The 18,245-nt window shown below is 45.6% G+C and overlaps 1 protein-coding gene across 1 annotated transcript in view; it reads left to right on the forward strand.

The window, feature by feature from the left end:
• The first annotated feature begins 2,234 nt into the window (after positions 1-2,234).
• Positions 2,235-18,245, forward strand: part of Dna2 (DNA replication helicase/nuclease 2) — a 31,075-nt gene continuing 15,064 nt past the window's right edge. The window contains exons 1-9 of the mRNA XM_048451603.3: positions 2,235-2,377; positions 4,792-4,974; positions 6,240-6,423; positions 8,053-8,198; positions 10,646-10,777; positions 11,775-11,994; positions 14,810-14,927; positions 16,189-16,351; positions 17,514-17,708. Of these exons, the coding sequence (XP_048307560.3) occupies positions 2,301-2,377; positions 4,792-4,974; positions 6,240-6,423; positions 8,053-8,198; positions 10,646-10,777; positions 11,775-11,994; positions 14,810-14,927; positions 16,189-16,351; positions 17,514-17,708 (1,418 nt within the window). The 5' untranslated portion in view covers positions 2,235-2,300. The remainder of the gene's footprint in view (positions 2,378-4,791; positions 4,975-6,239; positions 6,424-8,052; positions 8,199-10,645; positions 10,778-11,774; positions 11,995-14,809; positions 14,928-16,188; positions 16,352-17,513; positions 17,709-18,245) is intronic.

Below are 18,245 nucleotides of genomic sequence, written 5' to 3' on the forward strand. Positions count from 1 at the left end.
GATTTTGATTGCATCTTTTGTTTATTTATCATCTATGGAGCCTGAGATCAACCTGAAGCCTTTGCACATTACGAAAACACTACCACTGAACTGGATACCCAGCCAGCCCTATTTAGTTGGTTTTATTTTTCTTACTTATTTAATATTATTATATGTATGAGTGTTTTGTTAGCATGTATGTCTGTGCCCTACAGACATGTGTGGTATACCCAAGGAGGCCCAAAATAGGATATTGGATCCCCTGGAACTGGAGTTACAGATTCTTAGGAACATCATATGGGTGCTGGGAATTGAACTGGAGTCCTCAGAGAGCAACCAGTGCTCTTAACTACTGAACCATCTCTCTCCAGCTCCTTATTTATTTTTGAAGCAGTTTCTTTATGTAACCCAAGCTGGCCTGAAACTCACAAGATTCCTGCTTCTGCTTCTCCTGTGTTGGGGTTATAAATATGTGCCACCACATCAGGCAATATCTTTCTTTTTAAATGTTTGCAGCATTATTATTATCTTTTAAAAATGTTTGCATATTTATTTTTTATTTATTTATGATTTTTCGAGACAGGGTTTTTCTGTGTAATAGTCCTTGCTGTCCTGGGACTCACTTTGTAGACCAGGCTGACCTCGAACTCACAGAGGCCCTCTTGCTTCTGCCTCCTGAGTGCTGGGATTAAAGGCATGAGCCACCACTGCCCAGCCTTAATTTTTTTTTTTTTTTGAGACAGAATGAGAAGTATTTTTCAATTCCCAGTTGTGGATTTATCTGTCAATGCAATAAGCCAAATCCAGCCGAATTAATAAAACCAGGTTTAATAAACAGAGCAAGTAACTCCCCTCTTGGGGGAGGCATGAGAGAAGTCATGTGGCAGGTCTGGGGCTGGTCTTAGTTGAACCTGGCTCTGGAGAGAGAGACCCGAGGTGGAGCTTCCACCTAAACACAGAGTTTCTCTGTGTTGCCCTGTCTGTTCTGAAACTCATTATGTAGACCAGGCTGGCCTCGAGCGCAGAGATCCACCTGCCTCTGCCTCCCGAGTGGTGGGGTTGAAGGTATGCACCACCTCTGCCCAGCTTTAAATATCTGCATTTTTGAAGGAAAAAATGTTAGATATAAAATATCAGAATGAGAGGGCTATGGAGATGGTTCAGTGACAAACATGTAACCTACTTTCAGGTTCCTAGCTCCCACACAATAGCCAGGTTTAGACACAGGCCTGTCTCATAAAGTGACGAGCAATAGGTTCTTCTCTGAGATTCGAGCCACTGGTCTCCCCACCCTTGCACACATGCTCAGAAATCAGAATGGAAGAATGCTAAATTTATGAAATGGTTTCTTTTAAAGGAAAATTTTCGACTTACCTTTTTAAAAGATTTATTTTGTGTACGTACCCCTGTGAATATGTCTGTGTGCTATGTGCATGAGTGTGCCTTCTGAGACCAGAGGAGTCCTCTGGAACTGGGATTATAGCGAGTGGGAAGCAGCCAGGTGTACTGAAAGCTCAACCAGAGAGCCCTCTATAAGAGCAACAGATACTCCCCTTCCTCCCAGGGTTTCTCTGTTGCTTTGGAGCCTGCCCTGGAAATAGCTCTTTTAACCCAGGCTGGTCCCGAACTCACAGAGATCCGCCTGCCTCTGCCTTCTGAGTGCTGGGATTAAAGGTGTGCGCCACCACCGCCCAGCGTGCAGCAGATACTTTTTTAAACTACCGAGCCATCTCATCTCTGCAGGGGTGCGTGTGTGTGTTCTCACTTTCGATCACACGTGGAACTCCAGAGGACAACCTGCCAGGGTTGATTCTCCCACCACCCTGTGGGTTCCAGAAAACTGAGGTCGGCAGCCCTAGTCACAATCCTCTTTACCACCTGAACCATCTTGTCTTCTCTAAAACGTAGAGGGGGCCTGGTGATCGCTGCACTCAAAAGACCGAGGCAGGGGATTGATGTGACAGTTTCAAATGACTTCTTAAACTGGGCACCGTGATCACTGCAATTGAAAGCGGGAGACGGGGCAATGCTGTGAGTTCCAGGGCAGCCTGGAATACTTGAGTCGCTGTCTCAGATCTGAAACACGGAGCGTATGGCGAGCGTGGGTGTGGGGACCCGGCAGAACCACTCACCCCGCAGGCGGGAAGGCGGGAAAGCGTCTCCGGTCCTGCGCGGTGCTTCCCGGAGTTGAGAGCGCGGGAGCCCCTAGGCGCGGGGGCCTCTCCTGCGCATGCGCACCGCACTGGCGCGTCTCTGGCGCTGCGAGTTTCAGCCGCCGGGGTCGCCGTCCGCAGCCGCCACTCCTGGTGGGCTCTGTAGTGATGGAGCCGCTGGACGAGCTGGACCTGCTGCTGCTGGAGGAGGACGGCGGAGCGGAGGACGTGCCGCGGGCTGAGTTGTGAGCCAGCGGGCGGGCGGGCGGGCGGCGGGAGGTCCGAACGCGGGCGGACCGGCGCTGTCTTCCCTGGCTTTAGCCTCAGGGTCAGCGCCTGTTAATTTGGTTCGGTCTGTGTAGCCGGGACTGGCCTTGAGCTCGCTGTTTCCCACGCGATAGCTCACCAGTGTCATTAATGCATTGCATTTTCTTTCTTTTTTCATTTTATTTATTTGCTTGTGGCGGTCGGAGGAGCACCTGTGGGAGTTCTTTCCTTTCACGTGGGCCCGCGGGAGGGAACTCCGGACTTCAGGGCCAGTCCTATCTTTTGTTGTTATTAATTGACGTGTTTATGTGCCTGATTTAGAGGTATCTCCTGAAACTGGAATTAAAAACCGCAGTGAGCTATCTGATGCGGGTACTTAAGTCCCCAAGTCCTCTGCCAGAACAATACACGTTCTTAACCGTTGGGCCATTTATTTCCAGCCTTTTTGTGAGCTCCTGTAGGTGTCACCGCCTACCTCAGGAAACTCTTGGTGTGAGGCTAAGTCGGGTTGTTGAGTGATACATTTACAAAACAATGGATTGTGCAACCAGCTGAAGCGGACGGGAGGAGGAGGAGGAAAACATTTATTTGTTTGTTTATTGAAGCAGTTCTGAGCCCTGGCAGCCCTGGAACTCTTTGTAGACCGGGCTAGTCCTTGAATGCATAGAGATCCTCTGGCGTCCGTCTCCAGAGCGCTGAGATCAAAGGTGTTTGTTTGCCCGCGTGCCTGATAGCATCTGATGTTTTAACTGGAGAGTGCAGGTGACATGTTAGGGTTTTGGAAACCCGACCAGAAAGTTGTAAGAAGAGAAGGGGTGTCGCTTTGAAGCTGAGTGTGCACAGTTTCAGTATTGTGAAGCTGATTTGGTCGTTCTAACACATATAAGAAACTCCTGAGTTACTAAAATGAGATCCGCTGACGTTCTAGTGGGAGGTAACGGTGTGGCTCAGAAGCTGCTGTTAGTGACTCCGGCTACTCAAGGGACCCTGGAGTGCTTGAGACCTAGAGTTGAGGCCAGCCTTCGCTTGAGCAGAGAGACCTTTTCCTGGAAAGCCAAGGAGGAGTAGTTTGCTTTATTTACAGGAGAGGGAGGCTAGAATCTCTTCCTGCGTCCTGTAGCATGTTGGACTAGATTTCTTTAGTGGTGCTGGGGGAACCAACACCGGGTATGCAGTAGACCTAAGCCTTCTAATGCTCTAAAGATTGGCAGCTCCTGGCATGAAGCTCCCATGCAGCTCTCCCCACCCCGTCCTTCAGGCAGCAATGGGGATGAGGCACAGGCTGGCAAGCAGGTGCTATGCTGCGGAACTATGTCATGGCCAGTATAGCAGCTGTTTGGAAAGGTTCAAAATCTCTCTTTTTAGTTGTACTTTGTAAGACTTTCAACAGTGGTAGAAACCTGCTCCACTACTTTACAGGTTCCAGGTTTTAGGGTAGCCCAGGCTAGCCTTGAACTGAGATGGGCAGCCCAGCCCAGGATGGCCTTGACCTCCTCATCCTCCTTTTCCCACTTCCTAAGTGTTTGTTTTGTTGCTGTTGTTTTATACAGGGTCTCATTTTGTAGACCAGATTAGCCTTGTGTGGTTGGAGGCAGGAATTGACCATAGAGGCCCAAGAGAAAGAAACACAAGAAAGCCATGTGGGCTGATGAATATCTGGTTCAGGTAGCTGTGAGAGTTGGCCAAGCCTGTGGGTACTCTCCTGCTTGTGAAAACTGGCCATATCTGTCCTGCAGACAACCCCCACAGCCTACTAGTTTAAAAAACCAACCACAATATATGTAACCATATAGAGAGGACAGAGCCAGAAATGTATAAAAGCACAGCCTTGTGCTATTGGGAGCTCCCTCGCTTTGGGCTTGACCCTCTAGAGATAGACTGCCCCCTGAACTTACAGCACCTTGGGTGTCTCAGTCTTTGGTTTAATCTCTTATAAGACTTGAACTGCCTCAGCCTCCCAAGCCCTGGGTTTACAGGTTTGAGCTATCATGTGCAGCTTCTCTTATTATTTATGTATGTTTTACAAAGAGAGGAGTCGCTTTTTGTTTTGAAATGGTGCTTCATGTAGTCCAGGCTAGCCCAAACTCCCTATATATCTAAAAATGACGTGGTTCTCCTGCCTGTCTTCCAAATGCTGGGATTACAGCCAACACACTCAGATACCCAGCTTATGCAGTGCTGGGGATCACATTGACCTTGGGGCCTTCTCCATGATTGGCAACACTCTACCAACTGAGCCTTAGCCCCGGTCTTTGCAGCAAGGATTCTCTGCATGTCTTTGTTCAGTTTAAGGTTTTCAGAAAATAAAACCAAACCTAAAAAACTAGAAAACTGACCTCCAGATAGTCCTGTCTATCGGCTCTGATAGGATGGTTTTTATGTTTACTCTTAGACTTCAGGAGAAGGTGGAAGCTTCCTTTCCTAAGACAGTTCTGAGCCGAGGCGAGGATAACCGATACCTGGTGCTAGCTGTCGAGACGGTCCAGACTGAAAGAGGCGATGAGGAAAAGCACCTGGTCATCACGGCCTCACAGGAGCGAGAGCAGCAAGAGCTGTGCATCTTGAGGAATGGCTGGTGATTGACCCTTGACCTTGAGCGCCAATTTGGTGGTCTGGTGGTGGGTGGTGTGTTTTGGCTTGCTTTTGGATCCAGGGTCTCACGTAACTTATTAGGCTGGGGTTAAAGGGGTTGAAGTTGGCTTCCACCTGCTCACCTCCTCATGTCGGGATTCCCAGAGCTCCAGTCCCAACACCAGGGTGTCATGTGAAAAACCATCAAATACCTTGTGTGGATGAATTATCTCAAAGGAGGTCGAGACAGTTCAGGGGTAAGGGTGCCTGCCACCAAAACTGACAGCCAGAGTTTCATGCCTGGGGCCCACATAGAGGAAGAAGAGGACTGATGGACCTCCCCTCCCCCCAACACAGGCACACGAAATAAATGTGTTAGAAAACGACAGAGAGAGAGGGCTCAGCGGTTAAGAGCACTGGCTGCTCTTCCAGGGGACCCAGGTTCAATTCCCACAGCTCACAACTGCCTGTAACTCCAGGCATTTAAGACTCTCCTGGGCACTGTGCTCATTTGGTACACATGCAATCAATCAGGCACATGTATATACACCTAAATAAATAAAATGATAATAAAAATTTTTAAGAAATGAGGAAGATTTTCTGGCTTATTAAAAGTGTGGCCTTCACTCCGGCATCTTTTTTTTTTTTTTTTTTTTTTTTGAGACAGGGTTTCTCTGTAGCTTTGGAGCCTGTCCTGGACCTCACTCTGTAGACCAGGCTGGCCTCAAACTCACAGAGATCCACCTGCCTCTGCCTCCTGAGTGCTGGGATTAAAGGCATGCACCACCACCACCTGGCTGACTCCAGCATTTTAGTTCTTTTGCGCTCCAAATGGATAATTTGATTTAATTTTAAAAAAATGTTTAATTAAAAATAAATTTTAAAAATTAAATTTAAAAAAATTTTAATTAAAAATGTTTATATGTGTCACTGGTTTGCCTGCATGTATGTATGTTTGCACATCATTTGTGTGCCTGATGCCCGTGGAGGCCAGAAGAGGATTTTGGGTCCTCTGGACTTGGAGATTTAGATAGTTGTGAACTGCAGTGTGGGTGCTGGGAACTGAACTAGGGTCCTCTGCGGGGGGGCAGGTAGTGTTCTTAACCATACTGTCTCTTTTAGTCCCCTTGCCCCTCACTAAAATGACATTTAAGACCCAGAGGTTATAACTGTTTATTCTTGAGATAAAATACTCAACACTTCTGGATGTGTTTAACTATGGGAACCTAAATTATACATTTCCGCTTCGCCCTTGCCTCTTTTGTTCAGGTGTTCCGTACCAGTAGAGCCCGGGGACATCATTCATTTAGAGGGAGACCGCGTGTCCGAAACCTGGATAATAGACGATGACTTTGGGTATTTTATTCTGTACCCAGACATGCTGATCTCTGGCACAAGTGTCGCCAGTAGTATTCGGTGTCTGAGAAGAGCTGTCCTGAGCGAGACTTTCAGGGTGAGTGACTTCAGTCTGTATGGACAGTGCTTACCTCTGCGGTGCTGGGGGTGGGGGCCACGGCCTTGCTCTGCTGCCCGGCTGTGTCCTTAGCCCCGAAGGAGCCCTCATGCTTGCTAGGCTCACTGGTCGTTCACTTGCTGCGCTTCACAGAGGGCAGATGGGCTGAGAGCAGTTGTGTGGTTCGCCCAGTGTCGCATACCTAGTCATTGCAGTGTTGTGATTCGGATCGGGTGTCTGGTCTTTCGAACTGAATTTTCTTGAGGATTTCACAGCAATGCTTATCTCTGAGGATGCGTGACGACGTCCAACTTTCCCCCCCTTTTCTTCTTAAGCTCAAGGACAGTTTTCTTAGATTTTATGGAAAAATTCCACGGGAGGCAAGCTGTGAACATCAGCAGCTGCCTAGGAGGGAGAGAGAAAGCCATGTTTGAGCTAGGCCAGCGTGGAGGTCAGCTACATGCTGTACAAGCAGCCACAAGATGGGCTAAGGGACTTGAGGAAAATGGTGAAGCCCTAAGTGTTCCAGCAGCACGATGAGAAAGACAAGAGAAGAGTGGGGTGGTGGCGCACACCTTTAATCCCAGCTCGGGAGGCAGAGGCAGGTGGATCTCTGAGTCTGGGGCCAGCCTGGTCTACAGAGCGAGTTCCAGGACAGCCAGGGCTACACAGAGAAACCCTGTCTCAAAAACATATAAAAAAAAAAAAAAAAAAGAAAAAAATGTTGGGATTAAAGCCAGGTACCACCTGCACTTCTTTGTATCTGGCTCTTTTTGTTTGTTTTCAAGGCCGTTTCACTGTGTAGTCCTGGCTGTCCTAGAACTCACAGAGATCCACCTGCCTCTGCATCCTGAATGCTGGAATTAAAGGCACATCTGGCTATTTATGATGTGGGCTCCAAGAATTGAACTCAGGCCAGTAATTTGTGGGTAAACACCTTTACTAGCTGAACCATCTTGCTCGTCCTGAATAACTCATGCCTTTTACATGCTTTTTTTTTTTAATATTTGGGCCGGTTATTAAGTAATAGTGGAGTACTCTAAAAGTATTAAATTTTTGAAAATATCTTGGATTTTCTTAATAGTGATTTTGTTTTTTTTCCCCTCAGAATGGAAATTTGAATTTCAAAAGACTTATACAAGAGTTGAGATAATTCTGAATAGAAGAAAATTGAAGGCACTTAATTCTCTCCAACAGAATAAAATGTTTGTAGGCTGTGGTGGCCACAGTATCACCTTTAGCTCCAAGCCAAGCTAGACCACTGTGAACCACAGACTAGACTGCCCACACAGCAAGACTCTGCCTCAGGGGAGAGACCCTGAGGGGTTGAAGAGGGGGAAGGAGAGAGTTGCCAGTGAGCTAGCTAGTAGCTCACAACCCTCTGTCCATCTTGTCTCAGGGGATTCAATGCCCTCTTCTGACTTCCAGAGGCACCAGATACGAAAGTGGTGCACAGACATAAATGCAGACAAAACACCCATACTCGTAGGAAAAGGAATTAATTAAAACAACAAAAGTCTTTGCTAATGTATTGACATTTATCTTACTTAGTTCATGTTGGCTTCACAGTGTATAATCAGCGTGTTACTGTGTTGTGGCATGAGATGTGCATATTGCCTGTCTTAATAGGTCTCTGATCCGGCCACTCGCCAAATGCTGATTGGTACAATTCTTCACGAAGTCTTTCAAAAAGCCATAAGTGAGAGCTTTGCCCCAGAAAAGCTGCAGGAGCTTGCCTTTCAAACTGTCCAAGAAATAAGGCATTTGAAGGAAATGTAAGTAACCGAAAGTTGCAGAGGCAGTCTCGGCTTGTAACTAACTTCTTGCCTAGAATTCAGCTTTCTGGAAGGAGACCCATCGGTATGAATATAGCTGAAGTTCAGCCATTCTGTTCACGGTATCCTGTGGTGTCTGGGCTACAGGGACTCTTGGGTAACACTACTGAAATATCCTACATCTGTGTTTAAGGATGGAGTCTGTGCTACACATATTCCTTAGCCATGCTCCGAAACCGATGTAATGAACACTGGGTGGGTTTGGAAGCAGGTAGAGGAAGTGTTCACATCCAGCTTTGCCAGTTTAATGATTTGAATAAGTCTGGAAAGGATGGTATTTTTTGCAGACTTTGGTGGCTCCCTACCCAAAGATTGGCCTGTTTGGGAGGCAGAGGCAGGTAGAAGTCTAAAATTTTCAGGCCGGCCTGGACTACGTATTGACTTCTAAATCAGCCAAGGCTGTGCAGTGAGACCGTCTCAGTAACACCAACACTCTTAAACAAAGGTGAAGTGTCGGGGTGGTGGTGGCGCACACCCTTAATCCCAGCACTCGGGAGGCAGAGGCAGGCGGATCTCTGTGAGGTTGAGGCCAGCCTGGTCTACAGAGCAGGTTCCAGGACATCCAGGGCTGTCCAGGGCTGTTACACAGAGAGTCTCTCTTGAAAAACCAAAAAAAAAAAAAAAAAAACAAAACAAAACCGTGAAGAGCCAAAAGGTTGGAGAGATGGTTCAGTCAAGAGCACTTGCTGCTCATGCAGGTATTAGGGTTTGGCTCCCAGTGTCCTTATCTGTCTAACTGTAGCTCCAATGGATCCAACACCTTTTCTTGCCTGTAAGGGTGCTGCCTCCCGAGTGTTGGGATTCAACAAAAATTATAAAAGTGTGTATATATATATATATATAGTTATACACACTATGCTCAATTTCCTCGTTATATTTTGAGACAAGGTCTCTTCCTGAATGTGGAGCTGGAGAATTTGGCTAGGTTGAGTGGTCAGTGTGCTCCAGAGTTCCAAACTCAGGCCCTCGGGTTTTGGGACACTTTACTGACTGAGTCGTCTGTCTAGTCCCTACTCCCACCCCACTCCCCGTCTTTGAGACAAGATCTGGCTATGGCGCTTAGGCTGGTCTCTAGCTTTGTCTTAGGGTTTCTGTTGCTGTGGAGGGAGACCATGACCACAGCAACTCTTATAAGGAAAACATTTAATTGGGATGGCTCACAGTTCCAGAGGTTCAGTCCATTATCATGTCAGGCAGCATGGCGGCGTGCAGGCAGACATGGTGCTGGAGTAGTAGCTGAGATCCGACATCTTGTTGACAACAGGAAATGGACTGAGACCTTGGGCAGTATCCTGAGCATAGGAGACCTCAAAGCCTGCTGCCCCTGCCCTCCCCAGTGTCAGTTCCTCCAACAAGGCCACACCCACTCCAATAAAGCTACAGCTCCTAATAGTGCCACACCCTGGGGTTATGGGGACCAATTATATTCAAACTACCACCGCCCAGCCTCTATGGCTAACTAGTCTGGTCTGGCTGCTGAGTTTCAAGGTGTGTGCCACCATTGCCTGGCTGGATGCTTGGTTGTAAGAACCGCATCTTTTGTTGATCTTTTTTGTTTATGTTCTTATTTCAAAAATGTAATTGAGACCAACCATTCCAATTAGAACTGACACGGATGAACCTGGAACAGATAACATGAAATTAGATGTCAGGTCATGGTTAATTGTATTTCTTTTTCAACTGGGGGTAAAACATAACAGAAGTGACCATCTTCGCCAGACCTAGTTCATGCTTGTCTGTCAGGAACCTGAATCAGGAGACTCTCTGATAGTTCCAGGCCAGTTAGGTCTTCTGGAAAGCAAAAACCAAACAAAGAAACACTTTTTAACTATCTTTCTTTTTAAAAAGTTTTAAGCTTTATTTTTTTTGGGTGTGTGTGTGTGTGTGTGCAGCTGTGCCTCATGCATGCAGAGGTCAGAGTTCAGTTGTGTGAGTCACTTATTTCCTCTTTTGCTTGAACTCTGGAGTCTAAGTTAGACTTGCATCTCCAGATTATCATTCTTACACAGCAAGCTCCTTCAACTGCTGAGCCATGCCTGGCTCCATTTCTTCCTCTGTTTGCCCGCCTTAGCATCATCTTGCTGTATACCACTAGGCCGTATAGCACTTGATATTATGTGGGCTACCAAACCCACCACAGTTAACACCATCTAAAAAATTAAAAGCTGGGGTCAACCCCAGAAACTTTAACATGCAGAGAATGTTCTGAACCTATGAATATGTAAGTTGTACTCTGTTTTATTTATATATATTTTTGTTTGTTTCTTGACACAGGATTTCTCTGTAAGTCTCTCTGTCCTGGAACTCCATCTGTAGACCAGGTTGATCATTTATATTTCTTTTATATTTGTTTTCTTACTCAATCCCCTTTCCCCGCTTTTTGGCAGGTATCGCTTAAATCTGAGTCAAGATGAAATAAAATGTGAAGTTGAGGAGTATCTCCCCTCCTTTTCTAAGTGGGCTGAGGACTTCATGCATAAGGGCCCTCCCGCTGGATTTCCTCAGATGCAGCTCTCTCTGTAAGAAGTGGATTTTCTTTATTTGGTATTCAGATTTTTTTAGATAGTATTCTTTTATGCTTGTTTACTCAAATTTTTTGTTTATTTGTTTGTTTTAGTTTCTTGAGACAGGGTTTCTCTGTATAACGGTCCTGGCTGTTCTGGAACCTGCTTTTTAGACCATGCTGGACTTGAACTCAAAGAGATCCAACTGTCTTTGCCTCCCAAGTGCTGAGATTAAATGAGTGTGCCAGCAGTGCTGGTTTAAAGGTTAAACTTCTACAATTTATCATTTCATTGTTGTTTTTCACAAATTATTATTGGCAGTATCTTTTCATGACCAAAAAAATGTAATGAGTAGAGAATTTTCCTCTTCTTCTTTTTTTTTTTTTTGTTTTTGTTTGTTTGTTTTTTTTTTTTTGAGACAGGGTTTGTCTGTGTAGCTTTGGAGCCTGTCCCTTTGTCTACTGCTCTTGAACTCGGTAGAGATCCACCCGCCCCTGCCTGGTGCCTGGGATTAAAGGCGTGCACCATCACTGCCTGGCTGAGAATTGTATTTTCATTCTAATGTGAGTCAATATCATTTAAGAACTTTCACTGTTAAAATAGCTTTAATTTGTGTCACTTTTTATGAACAATTTTTTTGCGACATGGTCTCCCTGTATAGTCTTGGCTGACCTGGAACTCACCCTGTAAACCAAGCTGGCCTTGAACCAACAGATCTGCCTTTGTATCTGGAGTGCTGGGATTACCAGCAGGCACCACCATATAAGGCCTTGAAATGACTTACACCACCAAGATTCTCCGACAGTAAAGCCGCAGGGTTTATGTTGCAGGATTCAGATTAGTCAATCACTTGCCAAAGAACGGGGCAGCTTTTCTATCTTGTGATGCCAGTAATATAGTTCAGAAAACGACAACAAAACCCCAGCAACCAGAAAAGATACTTGTGTGGCAGTCATTGCTGCATGTGTGGAGCGAGCTGTGCTCTAATTAAGCCTGCTGTGTTTCTTTTTAGGCCAAGTGACGGTAACAACAGAAGTTCATCTTGTAACATTGAAGTAACAAAGTCACTGGATATTGAAGAAAGCATCTGGTCCCCTAGGTTTGGATTGAAGGGCAAAATAGACGTTACAGTTGGTGTCAAAATACATCGAGATTGTAAAGCAAAATATAAGATAATGCCACTGGAGCTTAAAACTGGCAAAGAGTCAAATTCTATTGAGCACCGAAGTCAGGTATCAATCTTAAACATTTGTAGGGTGTAGGGTCTTTAAGCATGCAGTCTGTTTTCTGTATTCATTCAGTTCAGGTAGTGTTTTTGTTTCATGTTGGCACTTTTTAATCTGTAATTGAAGTTCAGAGTATTTGGCTTTTTTTTTTTTGATCAGTATTTACATCCTTAGAAAATTTTCCTGAGCCAATTAGTAAAAGAGCCGACACTGGGGCTGGGGAGACCACTCTGCAGTTGAGAGTGCTGGCTGCTTTTGCAGAGGATCCAAGTCTGATTCCCAGCACCCACATGGCTCACAACCTCCCTGTAACTGAAGTTCTGGGGGTCTAACAGCCTTGTCTGGCCTCCTCAGCCACATGCGCGGTGCACAGACATACATGCAGGCAGTACATCCATATACGTGATACATTTACAAAATGGAAATAACTGAACTTGGGAGCCATTGAGGCCAGGTAATAATGCTAAAATAGCTGTCCACGATGATACTGAGAAAAGGGAAGAAATGGATGCTGTTTCTAAAACTAAATTCTAAAACTAAGTCCTACATGTGGTGGACTAAGTGTATTTGGAGATTCTGCCATGTACACTGGCTTATTCAAAGCAGGTTTTAACCTAGGGTTTCATGTGCTTCACTGACCGTGGAACAATATCTATATGTAATGTTTACCTAGGACATTACTTGTGTGCCATTTCTTACTGCCAGTCCATCAACTCTTATTTTCAACTTCCATATGATCATTGTTTTTTTTTTGTTGTTGTTGTTGTTTTGTGTTTTTTTTTGTTGTTATTTTTATTTATTTATTTTTTAGGCAGAGTCTAGTTTTAGCTGTCCTGGAGCTCACCGTGTACACCAGGCTGAAACTCATGGAGGTTCTATTGCTTCTGCCTCCCAAGTGTGGTTAAAACATGCATTGTCATGCCTGGCCTGATTGGTTTTGTTTTTGTGTTTTGAGGTCAGGGTTTCTCTGTTCCTTTGGAGTCTGTCCTGGAACTCACTCTGTAGACCAGGCTAGCCTTGAACTCACAGAGATCCACCTGCCTCTGCCTCCTGAGTGCTGGGATTAAAGGCATGCACCACCATCACCTGGTTATTTTTTTAATTTTTTAAAATTATTCTTACTTTATGTGCGCTGGTGTTTTACTTATATGTGTGTCTGTGAGGGAGTCAGATTCCCTGGAACTGGAGTTACACACAGTTGTGAGCTGCCATGTGAGTGCTGGGAATTGAACCTGGGTCCTCCAGAAGAGCAGCGTGCTCTGAACCGCTGAGCCATCTCTTCAGCTTCGATTATGTTGGTTTGGCAAAATGGTGCAGTGGGGGACACATGTGCTGTCAAGCCTGACAACCAGAGTTCAATACTTGGAGCCCAGAGAAGGAGAGAGTCAGGTGTGTGCATTTGGATACACAGGCAGTCCTCCTGCTTCAGGCTTCTTTTTAGTGTAGGGATCTAACTCAAGACCTTGTGTGTGCTAGATAGCCCTCTATTGACTTATATCTACAGTTCATAAGTTTTTAATATTATGTATTTATATGTATGGATATATGCCTATGAGCATAGGTATCCATTGAGGCTAAGAGAGGGTGTTGGATCCCCTAGAGCTGGAGTTACAGGCAATTACAGGCAGTTGTGAGCACAATTCAGACCATCTGCAAGAGTGCTGTAGGCTCTTAACTGCTGAGCCATCTCTTCAGTCCCTAGCCTGCCATTTCTAAAATACTTTATATGATTTATGTATTTTTATTTTATATGTATGAGTGTTTTGCATATGCCCGTGCACCCTGTGTGTGCCTAGTTTCTGTGGACACCAGCAAAGGGCATTAAATCCCCTGGAACTGGAGTTAAAATGTTGTGTGAGCGGTCATGTGAGTACTTGAAATTTGAACCTGGGTCCTCTGGAAATCTTCCCTTTTTTTTTTTTTTGTAGATATAGGGTAGTGGCCTTGTGTAACAGCCTTGGCTGTCCTGGAGACCAGGCTGACCTTGAACTCACAGAGATCTACCATCTCCTGCCTCCCAAGTGCTGGGAATAGAGGTGTGTGTCACCACCGCCTGACTGTAGTCTGTCCTCTTAACTGCTCAGTCACCTTCTCCAGCCCTTGCCAATTCATTTTTTCCTCCCCGTTGGTTTTTTGAGACAAATTCTCTAGTTCTGGCTCACCATGTCGACTAGGCCATCCTAGTACTCAGAGATCCACCTGCCTCTGACTCCCAAGTGCTGGGATTAAAGGCGTGTGCTACCACTATAGGCCAAAGACAATTTGTGCTGGATTTAGTGGCTTCCTCTGCAGGACACAGTTAATGTTACTCTTCAGGCAGGTAATGAGTTCCTGCTTTGGAGAAGTCACGCAAATAGTTTTGTTGACTTGCCATAGTGACTGATGTAAGTCGCAAGCATTTTAAAGGGTTCGTTTGTTTAAGTCAGGAAACGATGTGGCCGTTAACTTGAAAATGGAAAGCATAGTTTGATTAATTTTTTTTTTTTTAAGAATTTTACTATTGATGTGAGAAAATCTTTTGCTCCCTCCCCTCTGTTTTCCCGATTTTTAGGCAGGTGCTCTGCTGCTGAGCCATGCCCCCACCTCCCGGTCCACTATGTTTCTTTACTATCATTGTAAAACTGCAAAACACGAGCTGTGTATTTTGTCCAGATTAAATGTCTGACATTGAATTTGGTTTGTCACCTTCACCGAGTTGGGTTGTGCTGTGTACTCAGCGTGGAATCGTGCGGGTGACTTTTCCATATGGATGTCTGGTTTCAAACGACGTCGGGAGAGAGCACGTCACAGTTTGTCTGTCTTGACAGTCTGTCTCACACAGGTGGTCCTGTACACACTGCTAAGCCAGGAAAGGCGAGAGGACCCCGAGGCTGGCTGGCTTCTCTACCTCAAGACCGGGCAGATGTACCCTGTGCCCGCCAACCACCTGGACAAAAGAGGTCGGACTGTTCCATTCCGGCTTCACCTCTCTGACCCTGCTGCCTCCCTTTTCTGCTGCTTGTTAGGCTCTACGAGTTACGGGATGTAACTCGTAGTTAGATATTTTATAAATTTACCATTTATTTCTATTTATTATCCATGGCAGGAGTGTAGGGATAGAGGTTGAAGGACACCTTTGTTGACGTCTGTTCTCTCTTTCTACCTTTATGTGGGCTCCGGAGATTGAACTCACATCTGTAGGTTTGCACAGCAAGCTCCCTTATCTGCTTAACCATCTCAGTGGCCCATTTTTGCTGTTGTTTTGTTTTGGTTTTTAAGAAGTTTAAGATGAGCATTGTGTGGTACATACCTTTAATCTTTAATGCCAGTACCCCAGCATGTGGGGAAGGCAGGTATCCATGAGTTCAAGGCTAGCCTGGTCTACATATCAATTTCTGGGCTAGCCAGGTCTTTACACTGAGACCCTATCTCAAAACAAAGATTAAAAACAAAATAAACAAACCCAGCCCAACTGTATGTATGTGTGTGGGGGCTCAGAGTTGGCTCAGAACACCCCTAGATACCAAATTCTGAGCATACTCTGGAGGGGCACGGTGGTGGGGGGTGAGTCTTCGGATTGGGCAAAGGCAGACAGCAGGCAGAAGGTGTTGCTACGGGAGTGGTTATTAAGGAGAGAAGGGAAAGGGGAAATCTGATCTAGGGTGAGTTGCTAAGTCGGTAAGTGAACTGGTAGTCAGTGTAGCCAAGTAATGAATGTTGATTGCTGGACCTTGGTGTTTGATCTCAGCAATGAGCCAGTGGCCAGATGAGAGAACAGACCTTGGGAGTTTTAGGAATGTAATATAACGTTTAGCAAGGGAGAGGGAAGGGGAAAGGCAAACATGTCTGCACTGCTTGGGCCTGCTAGCGAGCCCTTCTCTCAGTACTTGCTTGGTATGAGAGGAGGTTGTTTCAGAAATCTTTGGGGACAAGGCTCAAAGTGCGTGGCTGGTTAACTTCTATAGAGAGGCAGGTGCCCATGTTACTCTTTATGTGACTGTGGTTAACCGATCCAGAGTCAGGTGCCCATGTTACTCGTTATGTGGCTGTGGTTAACTGATCCAGAGTCAGGTGCCCATGTTAGTCTTTATGTGACTGTGGTTAACTGATCCAGAGGCAGGTGCCCATGTTACTCTGTATTTTTATTTTGTTTTTAAATCGGAAGCTTTTCCTGGTAGGAACCCTGCTGCATTCTGAAAAGCTGCCTTTACCTATCCCCAGAACTGCTGAGGCTCAGGGACCAGCTGGCGTTCTCTCTGCTGCACCGTGTGAGCCGAGCTGCTTCCGGGGAGGAGGCACGGCTTTCTCCCTTGCCACAAATAATTGAGGAAGAGAAAACTTGTAAATACTGTTCACAGATGGGCAACTGTGCTCTTTATAGCAGGTAAACATGCTGGCATGCATGTGTGTTTGTGTATGTTTCAAGACAGGCTTACATATACCAGGCTGGTCATAAGCTTGCTATGTAGCTGAGATGACCTTGAACTTTTGGTGTGTGGGGGGGTAGAGTCCTAGAACTCACTATGTAGACCACGCCTGACAACCCTGAACTTGTGGTCTTCCTTCCTCCGCCTCTAAAGTGCTGGGGTTATAGATATGCATTGCTTTAATGAATAGTATAGGTGTTTGGCTTTTAAGCATTCAATTTTCATTCGTCTTTGTTTTTTATTTATTTGTACATATGTCTGTGTGCGTGGGCTCCTGTGATTACAGCACTCTGGGGCAGAAGTGAGAGAGTTGCCGAGCATAGGAGGCCAGCGAGGTCTTTGGAGAGAGTTGCAGGTTACCTGGGGCCACACACTGAGACCCTGTCTCAAAAAAACCCAGCCTACCTTTGCCTGTAACTGCAGCTCTAGGGAATCCAGTGGCTTCGTTCAGTCACCAGAAAAACCTGCACACCTGTGGCAAGTTCATGCACATAAATTAAGAAAAAAAGCAAGGTAGCAGATACCTTTATCCCAGAGTGTTGGAGGCAGAGACAGGCATGTCTGTGAGTTCGTTAGGACTGTAGTGGAACCCCGTTTGTTTGTTTGTTTGTTAAAAGAAAGAAATGTTAGCCTGTGGTATAAGCCTATTTCTTGGAAATGTAATGTTTTATTCTCAGAATAGTGTATGCTGTCATATAATGTGTTTGCATCTATGTAAAATGTTTTTAATTATTACGCAAAATTGGAGCCCCTAATTAGTTCTTCGTTTTTTGGGTAAATCTCCCAATGTTGCGGAGCTGAGCTTACAGATACTATGCAGAAAGCAAAAATTCATGTTCAGTGAGCATAAACACCAGGCACACCACACTGAGTTATCAGGGTGTTGTGAGCAGAGGGAGGGTAAGGCAGTATTGAGTTTTCCAATGTATTTCCTCTTCATCTTGTTAAAAAACCACATAGCTTAGAATGTTGAGTAATCTTTTAAGGAAAGCTAGAAGGAGTTAGGGCAGTCATTGTGTGGGGGGAGGTGGGCAGGGTGAGTGCACAGTTTAGGGAACCCTCTTTTCGTAGCCTGCCAGGGAAGGGTGTGCTCAGCTCTGGTTGGAACTTTGTATCTAGAGCAGTTGAGGAACAGGTGGGCGACGCCTCCGTCCCAGAGGGCCTGCTGTCCAGAGTCCAGGAAGAAACACGGCACCTGAAGCCGGCACACTTGAAGTATTTCAGCCTGTGGTGTCTCATGCTAACCTTGGAGTCACAATCTAAAGACCATAGGAAGAGTCACCAAAGCATTTGGTTAATGCCTGCTTCCAAAATGTAAGTGTCTGCTGGATCCGTCGCAGTGGTAGGTGGCACCCTGAAGCATTTGGAGTTGTGTCAATAAACGTTGTGTGGTGTGTCCAGGTCACGGTTCCATGAGGACTCGGTTGGTAAAGTCTTGTATTGCAGTCATGAGGAACTGAGTTTTAATGCCCTACACACAAATCAGAACTAATCCCAGTGCAGGGGAGGCTGGGACAGGTAGGCCCCGGAGGTTCACCGGCCGGCCAGCATTGCCTCATAGTCTAGCTCCAGGCCAGTGAGAGGCTGTATGAGAAATCCAGATGGACAGTTCCCAGAGAAACACCCAGGGTATTGCTGGCCTCCTGATGTACATGAGTCAATGATCATACTCATACACACAGTTCTTAAAAAATGTTATTGAAAGTTCATCTAGTCATGGCCTTGTCATGGGTGGCACAAAATCATTTGAAAAAGAACCAATAGGAGGTTATCAACTTTTTAGTTCTTTATAGTGGATTCTAGAAAAAAATTTTTTTTCAAGGACAAATGTGTTAGTATTGATTTCCAGGG

The sequence above is a fragment of the Myodes glareolus genome, chromosome 18 (genome assembly GCF_982192425.1).
Source record: "Myodes glareolus chromosome 18, mMyoGla1.1, whole genome shotgun sequence".
Classification (NCBI taxonomy): domain Eukaryota; kingdom Metazoa; phylum Chordata; class Mammalia; order Rodentia; family Cricetidae; genus Myodes; species Myodes glareolus.